The 18,450-nt window shown below is 36.4% G+C and overlaps 1 protein-coding gene across 2 annotated transcripts in view; it reads left to right on the forward strand.

Annotated features, from left to right (window-relative positions):
* pip5k1bb (phosphatidylinositol-4-phosphate 5-kinase, type I, beta b) overlaps window positions 1-18,450 on the forward strand; it is a 41,089-nt gene that overhangs the window by 6,734 nt on the left and 15,905 nt on the right. Inside the window, exons 2-8 of one of the 2 annotated variants that reach the window (XM_060881058.1) lie at window positions 7,943-8,027; window positions 8,975-9,031; window positions 9,130-9,148; window positions 10,161-10,291; window positions 12,460-12,577; window positions 15,898-16,050; window positions 17,060-17,356. In XM_060881058.1, coding sequence (XP_060737041.1) covers window positions 8,991-9,031; window positions 9,130-9,148; window positions 10,161-10,291; window positions 12,460-12,577; window positions 15,898-16,050; window positions 17,060-17,356 — 759 coding nt within the window. In that variant the 5' untranslated portion in view covers window positions 7,943-8,027; window positions 8,975-8,990. The remainder of the gene's footprint in view (window positions 1-7,942; window positions 8,028-8,974; window positions 9,032-9,129; window positions 9,149-10,160; window positions 10,292-12,459; window positions 12,578-15,897; window positions 16,051-17,059; window positions 17,357-18,450) is intronic. The other variant, XM_060881059.1, reaches the window with a different exon arrangement.

Below are 18,450 nucleotides of genomic sequence, written 5' to 3' on the forward strand. Positions count from 1 at the left end.
ATTTTAATTGAATTTTGGTCTATAAAACCATCACGTTATACTGTATATACTTTGCTATTAAGAGATACTTTTTCAAGATTAAATCAGTGTAAAGAATATGATGTGAAAACTTTATAGTTCTAAAAATAAATATGGGTTCTGTTGTCCTTGTTTTATAGCACCAAAAGGACATATGCAGGACATATCATCTTTGAGGAAAACATCTTTAATTATGTGTCCTAAGTGTCCTAAGAAATTGCATTCTGCTCTTGGAGGACTTTTAAGGCTCTGTTTGAACCAGAACACTTTCTTGCTGCATTACCTTATGGGCATTTTTACATTTTTTTTCCAAATGGTTTGGATTTTTCTGCTGCAGAATGTTTGCCAAAGTGTCTGTTTTGAGGTAGGAAAAATAGAAGAACAGAAGAATGCCTGGTATTTGTGAGTTGGTGTTCAGCCCAAGTGTGAGAAGGGTTAAATGGATCAATAGCATGGTCTTAGTAAAACTTTTACTTTTTTGTAAAAGGATAAAATTACAGAAGCAATTTTCCAGCATTTTTCTAAACTAATCTCTATGTGCCATGCCTGTTTGATTACCACAAACAATTGTTTCAGTTGTATAATGAAAAAAGTTTTTTTTTTTAAGATAAAAGTTTACCTAAAACATGCTTATAAAGACAGGAAATGTAAAAGCAGTAACTAAAAGTATTTTTGTTGAAAACCATCAGAGATTTATCATTTAAACCATGTACAATTTATTCTGTCAGAGATTAAACACAATATATTGGAATAGTTGAATGATGTTATTTGAGTTTGAAAAGTATGACGTTGATTTTCAAGAACTGTTTGCAGATAAAAGTGCCGAGTAAGTGGTTGCGTTAAGACTAATTAACTTAAACGCACTGACACATGAATGTAGCTTGGATACAATAATCAACACATACAATAGACGCTAGGCAAGTGTTTGTGCTTATTGAGCTTTAACATGGTTTATTTGTCTGGGATCATGTTCAAAGGAAAGGTGTACAAGACAGTAGTGAGACCATATGCTATGCTGTATGTATCATGACTGTAGCAGTGAGGAAAAGACATGAGGCAGAGATGAAGGTAGCAGAGATGAGGATGTTGAGGCACTCTTTAGGAGTGACGAGGATGGACAGGATTAGGAATGAGCACATCAGAGGGACAGATCAGGTTGGCTGATTTGGGGACAAGGTCAGAGAGGCTAGATTGAGATGGTTTGGACATGTACAGAGGAGGGAGATGGTTATATTGGTAGAAGGATGTTGGAGATGGAGCTGCCAGGTAAGAGGTCAAGAGGAAGGCCAAAGAGGAGATATACAGGTATGGTTGTGTTAAATGAGGACATGAAGGTACCTGGTGCGAGAGTAGAGAATGCCGAGGATAGAGTTAGGTGGAAACAGATGATTCGCTGTGGCGACCCCTAACAGGAAAAGCCGAAAGTAGAAGAAGTAGTTGTCTGGGATCATGGGACTTGGTGTGTGATGTGGACGTGTGCCGTGTAGCAGGTGATGGATGTTGTAATTCCGTGCCACTATTGACGTAAAACTGACGTTGATTCTCATCTGGAGACCTAAAGCAAATGTTTACTCAGATATTAATAAGTCTACATAATTTACATTGCAATTATGCATAGAATGTATTCATGTTTTTTTAAACATTCAACAATCATGTCGGAGCTCTTCTCAGCTTCTCTTGCTACTGCAGTCCATCCCAGTTACCTTTGCCATAAGACTTCTGGCTAGTGCAGTTTGTCCTAATCAGCTGTGTCACGCTGTTCTGTGCATGCAGAATGTGACCCGCCTAGAATAGTAAACAGCGTCTTAGCTTCAACACCCTCTCTCAGTTTCTCTGCTGTTCATTCTTTTCAGTTGTGTTTATCTTTAATACTCCCTGACCTGCACCTTTCCAGCTAATCTGAGGCCACAGTTCCGCTCCTAAAACATTCTTAATGCCTTTTCTATATGCCTCGTAATGCTATAATAATTGCACATATGGTGTTTGTGGCCTCGTCCCTGCTGTGTCTCAATAACCATATACTACATATTCTGATAATTTCATTTATTATGCTTTATAATATTTAGTAACAATAGATTAAGATAACATTTTGTAATGTGTAACGTTTGCCTGTTTTTGAAGACTCCGTAATATAACAGATTAATGCTAATATTGTGTTCTTGTGAATTACGTGACAGTACAGCTTGTAATTCTAAGCTGTTACTATAGAAACAATAACATATTGGAACAATACTGAATTACAGCCAGGGTTTATTGAGTAACATTGACTTAACAGAGCTCAGTTTAATATGTTCATAAAACTATATAATGTACGAACAAATATGAACAAAATTCTATCTAATCCGAAGATCTATGAATATGCACAACAATGCACACTGAACACCACTAAGATCTCTTTCCAACTTTTCCTTAATCCCCTGTTATGCTATGCTATTAGCTTTGGTGAACTGTGTTACTGTGTGTATTAAAGGACTTACTGGAGTATGTTTTAGTATTTTTATTTTATAGTGATTCTGAGGTAACGTGGTCATCTTATTAATCCACTTTTACCACAGGTTTTACAGATTTAGTTTTTTATTACTGCATAAATATACTGTGGTGCAAAATTTGCTTGCTAGTTAACTGCTAGGAAGCGATCTTGTATTTGCGAAGTTCACTGTTTGATTCACTACAGCTAGCGAGTGATCTACTAATACTTTACATTATAGATGTAATAGTTCTTGAGAGAAAACAAATTGTTGATATGTACAAAGTGCTTCCTGGATGAGGTTTTTTTTTAGCTTATGAAATTAAAATAATTAGTAATAATCATATTTCAGGGATGAAGGTTGTTACGCAAGCATGATCAAACAGAGTATCAAAAAAGGAGACTTTGTTTTTATATATTGTAATCATTGTGTTGTTGTACCCAATTGTCTTATGAGCAAAGAACAAAGTGTTTGTGTTTGGGTATAATCTTGAGAGTCATAATCCTGCAGCAGAGCTTAACTCAATTAATGCAGAATGTTTGTGTTTTAAGAACTTGAATGAAATTAAGATCACATCCTGAAATGCTTGTCTTATTAATTTGATGGGAGCAATGGGATATGGCCTAATAAAGGCAGACAGGCTCAGATAAAGGATATATACATATATATATATATATATATATATATATATATATATATATATATATATATATATATATATATATATATATATATATATATATATACCAAGCAGAGTTTCTGATCATCTATATCCAATATAAGGTGTCCTTAAAGGAAAAATCCACCCTGAATAAAATTGATAATCAATATGTTATCTTTGGTTGTCAAAAGATTTATTCTTTTAATTGAATGTAATGCAGCAGCGCTTTAGTCTTATACTCTATCCAGCTCTCGCACCTCCTTATCTATATGTTCTACTTACTGTAGACAGATCATTTTACAGCATTTTTGTAATAATACTCACTCTACTCCAACTTCAGTGGCTTTTCGTCTTGTATAAGATCATCTACTGTTTGCTGTCATTTCATTTCATGTCGTTTGCAGATTTTTTCATTAACGTGAAATCGAGAAAAGCAAAATGTATCTGTTATCCATTATATTTAAGATTGTAACCACAAAACAGGAATAATGAAAATATAGCATCAACCAACAATTTAGCACCAGAACCATTAAACATTATTTAATGTGTTTTAGGATAGAATTTTCCTTTAATGCACCTTGACAAGCTTTTCAAAAGTTGAAAAAAAAAAAGCTTTGGAAAATTCCAGTCTAAGAGACCATGCACTATACACCTGTCATTTCTGTAGTGCCCTTCCTTTATAGATTGATACAAAAACATGCCATCATCATGTTTATTATGGATTCAAATCGGCTCCTCTGAGGTCTATTGCTGGCATTTAGATGATGCTCTTATGAGACTTATAAGTCCCTTGAAGCATGACAGCATTTCCAGAGTAGTTTGAGGTTAAGGGCACAGCCGCAATGACGAGTGAAAGGGCAGAGAAGCTGACGCCAGCAGGTATTGACCTGAATTCATATTCATCCAACTATAAGCTCAGAGTCAAACCCATGAGCCTTTTGGAATAAATCAGAAAAACATTACACAGTTGTTTTATTTGGCCCTGTCCAGGTCACACTGAAAATACTACACACTCAAACACAGCTTTTAGTCTGTTGCTTTTAGTCTTACCCTGTCTCAGGTTTATTGTATACAGACACTGCTGCTGAGCAACCACAGCAAAAGCACAGATAGAAAAGTGTTGTGATGATAACGAGCCAAGTGTTCTCAAAAGTCCCCTGCTGGTCTGTGGCATAGCATCTCAAAGATGTAATCCCCAGCAAGGAGTCACTGGCAGGTCATGATGTAAAAAAAAAAACAGCCACCTTTATGATCACAGAACAGATTTATTTATTTACTTATTGATTGATTGGTCTTAGTTTCTGTCCAAGATATACACTGATCAACCATAACTTTAAAACCACCTGCTTAATATGGTATAGGTTCTCCTTGTGCCACCAAAACAACTTTAGACCCTTTCGAGGACTCAACAAGACCTCTGGAGGTGTGCTGATGTATGTGGAACCAAGATATTAGCACCAGAGTTCTGTAAGTTGTAAGGTAAAGGCTTACTGAGAAAGGACACTGCCATTAGGAAGTGCTGTTGCCATGAAAGGATTTACTTGGTCTGCAAGAATGTTTAGGTAGGTGGTATGTGTCAAAGTAACATCCACATGAAAGTCGCAAGGATTCACAACACAACATTGCTCAGAGCATCACATTGCCTTTTTCCCATAGTGCATCATGGTGCCATGCTTTCCCAGGTAAGTCACACACACACACACACACACACACACACACACACACACACACATAGCCGTCCACATGATGTAAAAGAAAAAGTTATTTAACAGAACCAAGGCACCATCTTCCATTGCTCTGTGGTTTAGTTTTGATACTCAGATGCCCATTGTAGGTGCTATCAGTGGTGTACAGAAGTCAGCATGGGCATGCTGACCAAAGCTGCATCTATGCAGCCCCACAGCATGCTGTGATGCACTGAGTGTTGTGACACATTTCTATCATAACCAGCATTAACTTTTTCAGTGTGTTGTGCTACAGAAGCTTTTCTGATCGGAACAGATGGTCTGGCTTTTCTCGGCATTTACACCACTGAGCCTTAGGCACCCATGGCCCTGTCACTTGTTGTCCTTCCTTGGAGCACTTTTTGTCAATACTAACCACAGCATACCGAGAACACCTCACAAGATCGGCTTTTTTGGAGGCATATACCTGAAACATTTTCTATAATACATAACAGCACAGGGCCACAGTGGCTTAGTGGTTAGCACGTTCGCCTCACACCTCCAGGGTTGGGGGTTCGATTCCCGCCTCCGCCTTGTGTGTGTGGAGTTTGCATGTTCTCCGGGTACTCCGGTTTCCTCCCCTGGTCCAAAGACATGCATGGTACAGTAGGTTGATTGGCATCTCTGGAAAATTGTCCGTAGTGTGTGATTGCGTGAGTGAATGAGAGTGTGTGTGCCCTGCGATGGGTTGGCACTCCGTCCAGGGTGTATCCTGCCTTGATGCCCGATGACGCCTGAGATAGGCACAGGCTCCCCGTGACCCGAGGTAGTTTGGATAAGCAGTAGAAAATGAGAGACATAACAGCACAGACCTTTTGTCTTCTCTCTGTTCTGCACCCAGCAGGTGCCTTATTTTGAATGCTTGGCTAAAACCTGTGTGTATTTGTTCTGGAGAGTTTGTGGCCTAGACTGCAGGGGGGCAGACGTTGCCCCAGGCTAGGATCAGTGTGAAACAGGATTTTATTATAGATTTCGCATGGTTTGAGCTTATGTTTATATCCACAGACACATACACAACTTCAAAGATGTGGCATTGTGGTTATTTTCACAAGCACTTGAGCTTCTTGTCTGTTGTTTAGATTCGGCAAATTCGTTGTTTGACCAAATGAAGGTTAAAAAAGTGGGGGGAAGAGAAAGACAAATTGTTTTGGTATAGTACGTACTGATATTTAATACTGTTTATCAGACCAAGAGCCTCGCAGATAAATAGTCCTTGGATTTCAAAGAACTGGATCAAGAACATCTTAGATGCTACTGAAAATGGCAGTGAAAAAGTCATAAAAATAAGTAAACAAGACAATTACATTACCATTAATTTTAAAGCTTGAGATAATGTTTAGGTATACATTTATACTTCTTTTTTATACCATTTAGGGTAATTAATAGGTCATTAGTGATTGTTAGGTAGGTGTGTGTGTGTGTGTGTGTGTGTGTGTGTGTGTGTGTGTGTGTGTGTTAGAGTGAGATAGGTACTGTAGGCAGCCTGGCCTTGAAAGAATGGTTATGTAACAAAGGTTGCAGGAAGTCTTGGTTATGTCCACGTTCACGTGCAGGTGTAGAAAACTCTGCATACAGAGAGTCTGTTCTTCTTTTCTTTCTCTCTATCTCAAGGTCTTTTTCCAAGCTAAGCTCTCATTTTCCAGTTGTTCTTTTTCTTTCTTTCTTGCATTCCTCACTCAGACACCAACCCTCCATGCCTCTGGTATAAACAGTTTGTTGCACACAATCCCACACAGATGCAGTAAACGAGGAAATAAGTCCATAGCAGTCTTTAAGCCTGAATAAGGACGCCGTCTTTTCTCTTGCATCTGTGTTTATGCCAGTGCCCTGCAAAGTGATTATCCTTCATTCACACCCTTTCAAAATGCATGCCTTTACTCTCCTGCTTTAACGAGGCATCGTTTATATTCACACACACTCAGGCACACAAAACACACATTCACACACACATTCCAGCCGATCTCAAAGGGTCGTTTTAGATTTTGGCCTCATTTATCAACCCCGATTCGACTCATATTCTGATGACACAGGTGTGTTACAGATAGCAAACCTTTTTAGAGTGTGTATATAAAAGTGTAGTGTGTTCACAATTAACAGTTTGTTACAGCGTGCAGTCTAAGTGGGTATTAAAGGATGTGATAAATGGACTATTTAATCATTCTGTATATATTTATTTATATATTTGTAAGAAAAGAGACTAAGAATATTTAAGAGCCAAGTATATAAGTGAATAAATGAGTAAGGATGGCACTAGGAAGTCGTTAAGAATAAATAAAAGTGAAAAAATGAACTAAATGGAACTTTTTAACAAATAAATGTGTACATAACTAAAATATTTACAGATATATAAGCCATTAGCTAACAATAGCTACAGTTAACGCTATACACAAAACCAGCAGTTGATTATATATGTATAGTATTAAAGTTTAAGTATTTGGTTTAAAATGCAGTATAGGATTTGAGAAACATCTCACAGAAAATCTTTTTAGTGATCTGGGCTTCCAGAACTGGAGTCTACATGAAGTAGTTTTGATCAATCTCTTCTGCCAAGATTTGGATGGAAATGATATTTCCTGATGAAGAATAAATATAGATTTAAATGAATAATGCATTGTGAGACTCATCACTCCCTTATTACCAAGTGCCCTTGCTGTGAGAGGAAAGTCCGTGCCATTCTGTTCAGTACCAGTAAAGAATGCCTAATGTTTAGACAGCTGCTATTGTGTTAGAGCTTAGGGCCAAGAACACAATCTTAGAGCGGCATTTGTGGACTGACACAAAGAAGTGGCTACATTTTCCTCCCAAATCAGTCAGGTAATGAGGTGACAGGGGAGTCACTGAGTGCATGGCTCAGAGAACACACAAACACACACACACATTCAAAAAGAAATGTGCATATGCATGCAAATCCGGCAACGTTGGGTGTTAGGTTTGTGACATTTTTTCCATAGATCTTGTTGTTGTAGTCACCTCTGTAGTTTATGTGAAAACATTTCATTCACTCACTGCAGACATTGCAGTTTAGCTACATTTTATCGTGTGAACTGATGTGGTTTCTTCTTCTATCCTAGATTAAGTGAAATCTACATAGTCCATATGAGTGAGCAATGCAGCAGCCGTGAGCAGCAGAGCAACTGTGTTTGTGGGTAAATAAAGGTAGGACTAACATTTGCACATTTAATTGTAACATTGGTGCACTTTTATTGTAATATTACCACAGATACTAATCTTAGTCCACTTTATTATTACATTACTACACTTTATTTGCAAAATTAATACACTAAATTATGTTAGTACACTTAATTATAACATCAGCAAACGTTAATTGTAACATTAGTACACCTTTAAATTAGTACACACAGTTGTAACCTTAGTACAATTTATTTGTAATGTTAGTACACAATAATATTAGTACAATTAATTATAACATTAGTGCAATTTAATTGCAAATTTAGTACACTAAAAATGTTAGTACATGTAATTAAAACATAAGTACACTTCATAAAGTTAGTACACTTAATTCTAGCCTTGGTACCATTTATTTGTAATGTTAGTACACTTAACAATGTTAGCACACTTTAATCATAACATTAGTACACTTAACTGTAACATTAGTACACTTAACTGTAACATTAGTACACTTTATTTGAAAGTAATGTTTAGTAATGTTTACTGTATGCAGTTAACTAAACTTTAATAACAATAGTATTTTATATTTGGTGGTAGTTAAATAACATGCACTGTGATCTTTCTCTATATTCTGCATAGCTAATATTCTGACCCAAAATTATTATTTTATTATATTGAATTAATTATTTTATTGAAAAGTATTTGAGTAAGTTTCATTTTTATTAATCAGACATTTCTGTTAAAACATTTATTTCAAGTATAGACCCGTATAATTTAATCAAAATGTTTACATTTATTTGCTTTTAATCCTTCGTATTGATGTAACCCGTCTAAGACAAGCTGATAAAACATGATTCAGTTCTTCTCCATGTATGATGGTCTCTGTGTTTTCATCTTGATGTTCAGATTTATCAGTGTAGTGTCTGTTCACTTGCTGCGCTTGACCCGGTTCTCTATATCTGTTTCTCTGAAAGATGTCGACGGCTGAAAATGGAGTCGGAGGACCAAGCAGCGAGAAAACCTATAAAAAGGTAAATGTTTCTAAGTAAGCTGTTAAACTGCTGTATTTATCCCTATGGGGAATATTAAAGGAAGTGGTGCATGTGCTAATAAATATTTATTCTTTTAGGCTGAGGAACCCAATGACAGTAAGTCGTAACTTTCTTGCGATACGTTAAACTTTAAAATTTTAACCCCTTAAAGTCCCAGGTGTTATTACTGGAGTCTCACTTTCTCTTTCTTACATACATTTCTAATTAAAGTTGCTGACATTTACTGAATAATTCATTGTAGTTGCTGAATAATAAGTTCAATAAGATGTATTGAATAATAAGCTGAGGCTTTAAGGGGTTAATAATGAAAAAATTTATACAAACTTCTCAAAGGACATTATTTATTTAAGCCTGGACCTCAACGTTTTAGTTTAGTATCGAGGGTTCCTTCTATTCATTCAAGTTACCCTTTACGTTTTTTTTTCTTTTTTTTTTAAAAAAACTTAAAGTTTCATGGCAGAGTTATATTTTAAGAAAGTAGAGGCCGAACATCTCGTTATAAAATTTGTGTAGTGACAAACATGGAATATATTTCAGCACAAAATATTGAAGCCAATCATACTTCAGTATGCAAATATCTTTTGTTATTACATACACACATTCTGTTATTGGTTTACTTGAGATGTGAATGTATGTTAAGGACAGATTCTTATAAGTGTTTTTTGTAGAACTGCCACATAATGAACTTTATTTGATATAGAAATAGTTAATAAAATACTTTGGGGTGACTTGAAAGAAGAGGAAGTAACTTTTGGTAGTACAAGGTGCAGGAAGACTGTGTGGCCCTCTGTGACTAGCACAGAAGTATAGTAAGCATGAATCAGAATTGTTTAACATTGTCATTTGATAGACATATCCAATCAAATAGCTGTAATACAATGTAAAATGTCCACTTGCCAAAATGGCATGAACGGAGGGCCATTCTGTCTCGTTTGCAGGGTACATGGATGCCAGTAGCCACCCTTTCCCTTCACTTGTTACAGTTGACATGCTTTCTCAATGAACCTTAACTTTTGGTGCAACATGGCAGAAAGTAACTATACAAGTAAGTCAAAACTTGGAATCCTAACAGTTTTCTGATGTTATTTATGTGTGTATGTTTGACCAGACATCATCGTCGGCTATTAAGGGAGCCATCCAGTTGGGCATTGGTTACACTGTAGGGAACTTGACCTCAAAACCTGACCGAGATGTTCTCATGCAGGATTTTTACGTGGTGGAGAGTGTGTTTCTGCCCAGGTAAGCATCAGTTAGATTTTAAAACTATTCTCAGGTTAGTTCAAAAATGGTTCAAATGTACCTGCGCATTAATTTTTCATAGCTCTGTCTCAAAGTCTCTGATTAAGGTGTAGCTAGCTGAAGTGTAGTGCATTCTGCTAGTATGTATCTTCAGTTATTATCATGCTAGCTAAGCATTTGTGAGAATAACAATACAGCTGTTTATAGTTAGCCTTAGCTCATTCTTTAGTGAAAATCTTCAGAGTTATTATCATGCTTGCTAACATTTGAGAGATTAGCAATTAGATTAATGCTGTTAAAGTCAGTGTTGTAAAGTCATCTTTCTTTCTTTTGAGTATTTTCTTGTAGTTTTTCTTTTGTATGTTAAGTAAACATAAGGGGTTACACTTGCATGAAAACTTTGAAGCTGTATTTTAAATCTTTTAGATAACTAATTACATATTTACTTGAGTCAACAATTTAATCCACAATGCTGGTAATGTTGACTGTGTATGTCCCGGAATAAGGATATGTTTTATCCTTGTGTAAATTGTCCATTGTTGCTTGTGCTGTATAATACTTCCTTATTTAGATGACAATTAGGGAGTCAGTTTTTTATCTGTTTAACATGTTGGAAATTATTATATACTTATATACTACAAGTCAGTCTCTTTAGACTCTTTAGTCTCTCCACTGACTTCTGAAATACTTCAACGGTTTGCATATGTTTGTAGGATTTTATGTAAAAATGTATTAAAACCATCCATTGTTGTGGTATTGCCAGGTCATTTGTCTCCATAATGCATTGGTGAGTTGAGAAAACAAATAAAATAAATGACTAACTGAAGTCAAAAACAAGTTTGAAGGATTCCACATTGCTCCGGCTACAATCGAAAAAAACAGCAAAGCTTTAACTCCAGTGCACTGGCAGTCGTATCTACACCTCCTGCCAAGCATGCTTGGCATCTCTCTGTTCTTTCATGTGCTAATGTGCAAAATGACAACCCTTGAAACCATTAAGAGCAGCTAATGCGAAAACTACAGCAACGGTGGCAACGGTATTGAGTGTACCACTTAGGTGCAATGCAATATGACTCTAAAAATATTATAGTGAATTCGATTTTTTTTAATCAATAACTGCTTATCTTTCTACTCACCGTTTTTAGTCCTGTTTGATTTTTATTTTTGGTGTTTTTAAGGTTTATTGAAGCCTATGCTCAGGTCTTAGGTTTGCATGTTTTCTGGTTAAACCCTACCGCTTTTTGTGCAGCAAGCACGGACTAAGCTAAGGACCTCCTTAGCCTCAGGGATCGTTCACAGTGTTCCGTGTCATGGCTTGTGTTGCATGTTTGCCTCTGGTGTGTTACATTCCAAACAAGGACTTTGTGAATGGAGGCTGAAAGAGATCAAATGACATCTTAGTCCTCAGGGATACAGTATCATTTCGCCTGGGAAATTTCACTCTCTATTTCAGGCCAAAGATGCATTTTTGTTAAATGCTGTTTTTTTCTCATAGGATTAGCATTACGCTGATTTTGTAAATGCCCCTTTTATGGAGATCTAAGTTTATTTTATTTCTAATTAATGGAATACTTGATCATTTTTCAACCAAATCTTTATTCATTACATATGTAGTGTTATATTATTTCTATACTGAGACAAAAACAGAAAAGCAACTGACTTAAAAATTGACATATAATAAAGTTGCTGTCTTGTAATAAATGTATAAAATATGTGACGATATAACCTGCATGGTTATATAGTACAAACAAACAAAGAAACTCCTGATTCATGCAAGCACAAATAGAAAAAACACACTTTTAGTTTAACATTTATTCTAAGCAGATATTTTTTGAAATAAACGTTAAACTAAAAGTGTGTTCTTTCTATTTGTGCTTGCATGAATCAGGAGTTTCTTTGTTTGTTTTTTGTTGTTGGTTGCCAAGTATTTTTCTGATTCACTCAGAGAAATTAATATATATTAATATTCACATATTTTAATAAATATTTTTTTCTTTTTTGCTGTAACAATAGATAGTTGCATTTCATGCCTGGATTTCCTGCTTTTGCTTGAAAAATTAAAGAAGAAAAGTATTTACATTTACAGTATTTAGCCTACATTTTTATTATTTTAATTATTTTTAATACTATTTTTAAAAGTATCTTTATGTTTCATTATCTTGTCACAGCGAGGGCAGTAACCTAACTCCAGCACACCACTACCCCGACTTCCGGTTCAAGACCTATGCCCCATTGGCCTTCCGGTACTTCCGAGAGCTGTTTGGAATCAAACCAGATGACTACCTGGTAGGTATTAGTTGTAGTTTTATTACCTCTTTCCACAAAAGGGACAAATTGTTATTGCAGGATGAAGAGTCACTTATTATAGACCTAAACTAGGTGTCTGGCAGATGATTAACTATAGTAAAGCCTCTTCCTTTTCTTGTCAACCCTCAGGTTAAGGCTCTTAACCTTTTATCCGTTCTGAGTTAAGACTCTTAACGGGCAGCCTAATTATTAAGGGATTATGAAATAATGACTAATGTCATTATTTTGTTAGGTCTTAGTGCACTCTGCTCAGTTATTTGGTCTTTAGGAGTTGATTTCATACAGTAAACTGCAGCTGATGAAGCTGTGCGCAGGTCCAGATGGGATTTCAGCATCTGCAGTGCCTCTGCAGTAACTCTGTTAGTGTAGGCATTTCAGTGTCAAGGCACTGCATCTGTGTGTGTTTGACTGATCTTGAATCTTCTTTTAGGTGTGTAAGCACTATACACACAAGCACGAATGTGAAAAATATGTGGGTGTGTATATGTATGTGCATGCGTTTATTTACGCATACGAGTGTGCATATATGTAGGTGTGTGTCTGCAGATGTTTGTGTGCTTGTAAGTGTGCTTGGCAGATCCCTAACATAAATTAGCCATACTAATGCAGTCATCTTGGTAATCCTCTTGCTTGCTCACTGGAATATAATCAGGTGGTAATTAGCCTCAGGGCACAGAAGAGGCTTTCAAAACCATGTCGTTCATCAGTTTACGCTTCCTTCGTGTTCTCTTTTATAGTCAAAATCCTACACTTCTTTACCTCTTTGCTTTTATGTGACATAATGGAGCACACATTCACTTTGGGCATCTGGTTATCAACGTTATATAATAACGATACTATCAGTAACACGAGGACACTTTGTGAACAGAACGTCTATTGAGGCCTAGAGACAGGTTATTAAAATACCCTGAAGCTTCAACATTTTCATGTTGTCGTCATTCATAGGTTCATATCCTGTTTTTCTCATGTTTATGCTTTAATCTCATCTTTTTTTAACCCATTTTAGAGGATAGATACTAGAGAATGAGGGGGATACAGGGGTGAAGAAACTAGATAGATAAATAGATAGATAGATAGATAGATAGATAGACAGACAGACAGACAGACAGACAGACAGGCAGACAGACAGACCTGTTTTCTTGAAACTCATTTATAATATAAGTAAAATGGCAGTTGTTAGGGCAAAAGTTTAAACTCCTAAGTCTATATGGGGCAAAATCAAAAAGACAACCATTATACTTTATAGCAGTAATATACGTAGGTAATATGGTTATAGAGTAATATAGGTTTTAGGATGAGAAGGAAAGATAAGGAAAACATGTTGAATAGAATTTATTTCATTACTAAGTTGTTGTTTTTTTTGCTGCAACTACATATAACGGCTTACTAATACAGGATGTGACATCACATATAATGCAAACAACCTCATTATGATTTAGTGCAACCATTCATTTTGATTACTGATCATAATAAGACTAGTCTAGTCTATTAGTTATTTGATACTTGTTAAATAGTAGAACGGATGTCGTTATATGCATCCTTACATGCAAAAAAAAAATTCTAGCAAACATTCTACCAAAATATACATGTCACATAAACCTTTAGAATTTTGTAAGATTTTCTGATCTTTTCTCAGTACAGAAAACCCACACACACACACACACACACACAGGCTAACTGCAGGTCCAAATGCAAATGCTTTTGTGTTTGTGCTCCTGGCATAACGTCACTGTTCATTTTCATTAACCAAAAACAGTGTGTGTTTGTTTCTCGCTCCCATTCTGTGTGTGTTTGTGTGTCTTTGTGGGTTTGTGAGTGTGTGTGTATAAAGATTGTGGTATAAAGTTGTTCAGGAATTTCATTAACCAGACACTGTGTTTATGGGTGTGCAGTGTTTTGGAGTTTGTTCAGTTTTTTTTTTCTCCTCACCACCTCATGCTGTTGTACTGTTGTACTGTTCTGTACTGTCTCGTCAAAACACTGCATTTGACTTTTTCATCACACACACTGTCCTTTTACTGACCTAGGCGAATGAGAAACACTGTGTGACTGTGTAGATCTGTCTGTGTAGATGTCTGCTTGTCTGTAACATATAAAGCTTGTTGCTTTGTCACCTGTTTTCTCGTTGGTGTAGATTCACTTGTTTGTTGTGATGAAGTATTTGAAATGAGATATTCACTTTGTCTTCTGTTTGTCAGGACTTTCTGGTTTTGTTGTCTTAAATTTCAAAGGTTAAAGTATTAACATTTACATTTAAAGTATTTAGCTGTCTGACTTATTCAGCGCACCTCACAGAAGTGCATTGTTGTCTTCATTAAAAACAAGTCCTTGTGTTAGTACATATAGCTCAGGAACTAAGAATATAATCAAGTGAAATCTATGATAGAGAGTAATAGGGTTTAACAATTAATGGAGTCATCCATGTCTTTTTTGAAGCTTATATATGAAGACAGAAGCTTGTGAACACCTGAACATCACATTATGTACTTTTTAAACATCCCATTCCATCCCATTTAGTCCCTTGCTATAACTGCTGTTAATGAATCCTAATGTGAATTAAGAAATTACTCTGATGCTCATATTCATAAGCTGCTCATAGGTTTCTGGTTATACTTTTTGACTATAGTACACAGTTATAGAAGAGGAATTATTTGCAATAGATAAGGACATGTTCCCTTTTTGGTCTGGTTTCCCTTATGGTTTCTCAGGGAGTTTTTCCTTGAAAGGTTTTTCCTTGTTTATTTTTTTATGCTGAATTCGAAAGATTTCATTAAGTAGTAGATATATAGGGAAGTGGTGACTTAAGCGGTTGTTGATCAGAGGATTAGGAAAAACCAGCACTGCCAATCTGCCATTGTTGGGCCCTTGAGCAAGGCCCTTAACACTCTCTGCTCCCGGTGCATTGTACCATGGCTGACCCTGTGCTCTGACCCCAATCTCCAAGGTTGGGAGAAAGAATTTCACTTTGCTGTAATGTGTATGTGACAAAGTAAAGGCTTTCATTTCTCTTAAGCTGCTTTGTGTCCATTGTTAAATATGCTATACAAATAAAATTTAAATTAATTAATATTACCTTCAATTTTTGGGACGGCTTTCCACTAGATTTTGAAAGGTGATTATGGGGATTTTGGCATTTGCGCAACAAGTACATTGATGTCAGTTGAGGAGACCTGGGACAACATGAGCTTCCCCATTTCCTATGTCCAGTTAAGCCGTGATTGCAACTCGAACGGGATGGAGCACAGAGCAGGTTGTGATACAGTATGAATCTGACTGCATATTCCTTTCCTCTCTTACAGTACTCGATCTGCAAGGAGCCCCTAATCGAGCTGTCCAACCCTGGGGCCAGCGGCTCGCTCTTCTACCTGACCAGCGATGACGAGTTCATCATCAAAACTCTACAGCACAAGGAGGCTGAGTTTCTGCAGAAACTGCTGCCTGGCTATTACATGGTGGGTCGCAGTGCATTGTGCGAGCTTGACTCATTCCTTCACTCCACAAGGGTTTCCTTGCTTTCTTCTTCTCCTCTCAGTTCCTAATAAGGGCTCGGTGAGTGAATGCTGTGAGGACACGTCTCCAGAAAACAACATTGGGGCTTGTAGAGTAGAGTGAGATCATCATAACCACATGATTCGGCCTCTTTTATAAAAATTCACCAAGGGAATTTTCAAGGGAAAACTCAATTTATTGCAATTTTATATGCAATTTATTCCTTTGACTCGCAAAAACATCTGTGTATTCTATTTGTAAATAATATTTATTGTGTTAGGATTTTGTCATTTGTCTCAATAGTAAAGAATCTATTCACAGTAAATAAGGCAGCAAGAAACTACAGCATGTGCATGTATCTGCATTCTTGTTACATTACATGTGGCTATAAATGGTTAAACAAATATTGTAATGACTGGGACATGACAATATTGGAAAGTAATAAACTCTGTGATGGTAAAAGTAGCTCCTCTTGGCATCAGGCTGTGTCATACCACCGCACCTATGATTACTTTCCTGTAACAGCACACAGGGTTGTGTTTATTGTTTACTTGAAATGCCAAAGCAAGTATTACATTGAACACTCACTATTAACTTTGTCAGACTAATAGGAAACTAGAGCCTTGTTTAATATGTGAAGATTGCATTTTGGATATGTAAAATATTCCTTAAAACAATTTTCAAAAGCTAGTTGCCCTTAACCTGTTGTTGAGCTGACAGTGCAGACAGTGTTGACTAGACTCTGGATGGACTACTGAATATAAACGTAAATAATGTACTGTACTCTCCAGTAGATACCGCTTTGTGTATGACACCAAATGTGATATTGATGGCCAGAGGAACAATCAATTGTTCAAAAAACACAAGGCCACATATTTTATAGGCCACTTGTTTTGAATTTGTCATATGAACCAAGATTTCATACACCACATTCAATCTGAGCCTCTTTCCTTTGTTCCTCTGTTTGCACAGAACCTCAACCAGAATCCCAGGACACTTTTGCCAAAGTTCTACGGTCTCTACTGCATGCAGTCGGGTGGAATGAACATACGTGTGGTGGTTATGAACAACGTCCTGCCACGCTCTGTAAAAATGCACTACAAATATGACCTCAAAGGTTCCACGTACAAACGGCGGGCCTCTCGAAAAGAACGTGAGAAGTCCTGTCCCACTTACAAGGACCTGGACTTTCAGGACATGCATGAAGGCCTGTACTTTGACACAGAGACCTATAACGCTTTGATGAAGACCCTACAGCGTGACTGTCGGGTAAGTTCTCATTGTTACACTGATTGCAACAGGACCAAGGCTCAGGTTGTAGGGGATATGATATCACCAGGATTAGTAGACACACCTCTGTAGAACCAGCCTTTGGTTTGAGGGGTATTAGACTTTTCAAAATCATAATCATGAGAATGAGGCTACTGATTGTGTAACTCGTCCAAATTTAGTTGTAATCCTAAATTCAGACACTGTATTAAGGTTTTATATAACGATTATGTGCTGACCTATATGTGTAATGTATTTCATAATAATAATGCTGATGCAGGGCACAGCTTCTTATTTTACTAGCTTTTGTTAGTCCGCGGTAAAAGGTAAAACTGACCCAGAAACACAGATCTGAAAGGATGTTTTGTAAGCTTGGTTTTTCAGTGAGCTTTTTAGGGAGGTAGATGTTGAAGATAAGGTTTAGCCTCTCCAGCTTTCCTTTTTCCAGGTGTGAAAACAATGAGGGTTTTATTTTACTTACGATGTCATAACTCTGTAATGGCAGTCTGCTTACATTGCGTTTAGCAAAAGTGCCTTCGGCCAGTATTTTTAACTGAAAACTGTTGGTTTGACTAAAAGCCTATTTAATTCTCTTACAGTTCCCACTAGTTTAACTGACAGCAGCTTCATATTAACCCATTTCTATTTATTTCTAATGCTTTGGATAAATTTGGATTTATGGACTGTCTCATAGAATAGTGCAATTAATCTTTTTTTTTTCTACGTACATTATGATAACAGATAGATGGTAACTGCATGAAATTCACACTGCTCTATTTAAAATATAGTGATTTTCTCAGTATTTCTGAGAAACAGGTTTGTTATATTTATGACCAAATCCACAATTTATCCTCCAAACTTGATAAGAGGATAGGCCCAACAGAACTAGCATGCAAAGCTAGCTGTTTAACTTTAAAATTTAACATAGCTGTTGTTAACTCTTTAAAAAAATCTTTTTGATATATGAGAATTATATCAAAGTAAGTAATCATTTTTATTTTTGACTTTAAAGAAATTCTGTTTGACTTTAAAAGAAAATGCAAACAGTGATAAATGCCTACATGCTACTCTGAGCTAGTTTGCTAGCATCTGAT

The sequence above is a fragment of the Tachysurus vachellii genome, chromosome 11 (genome assembly GCF_030014155.1).
Source record: "Tachysurus vachellii isolate PV-2020 chromosome 11, HZAU_Pvac_v1, whole genome shotgun sequence".
Lineage (NCBI taxonomy): Eukaryota > Metazoa > Chordata > Actinopteri > Siluriformes > Bagridae > Tachysurus > Tachysurus vachellii.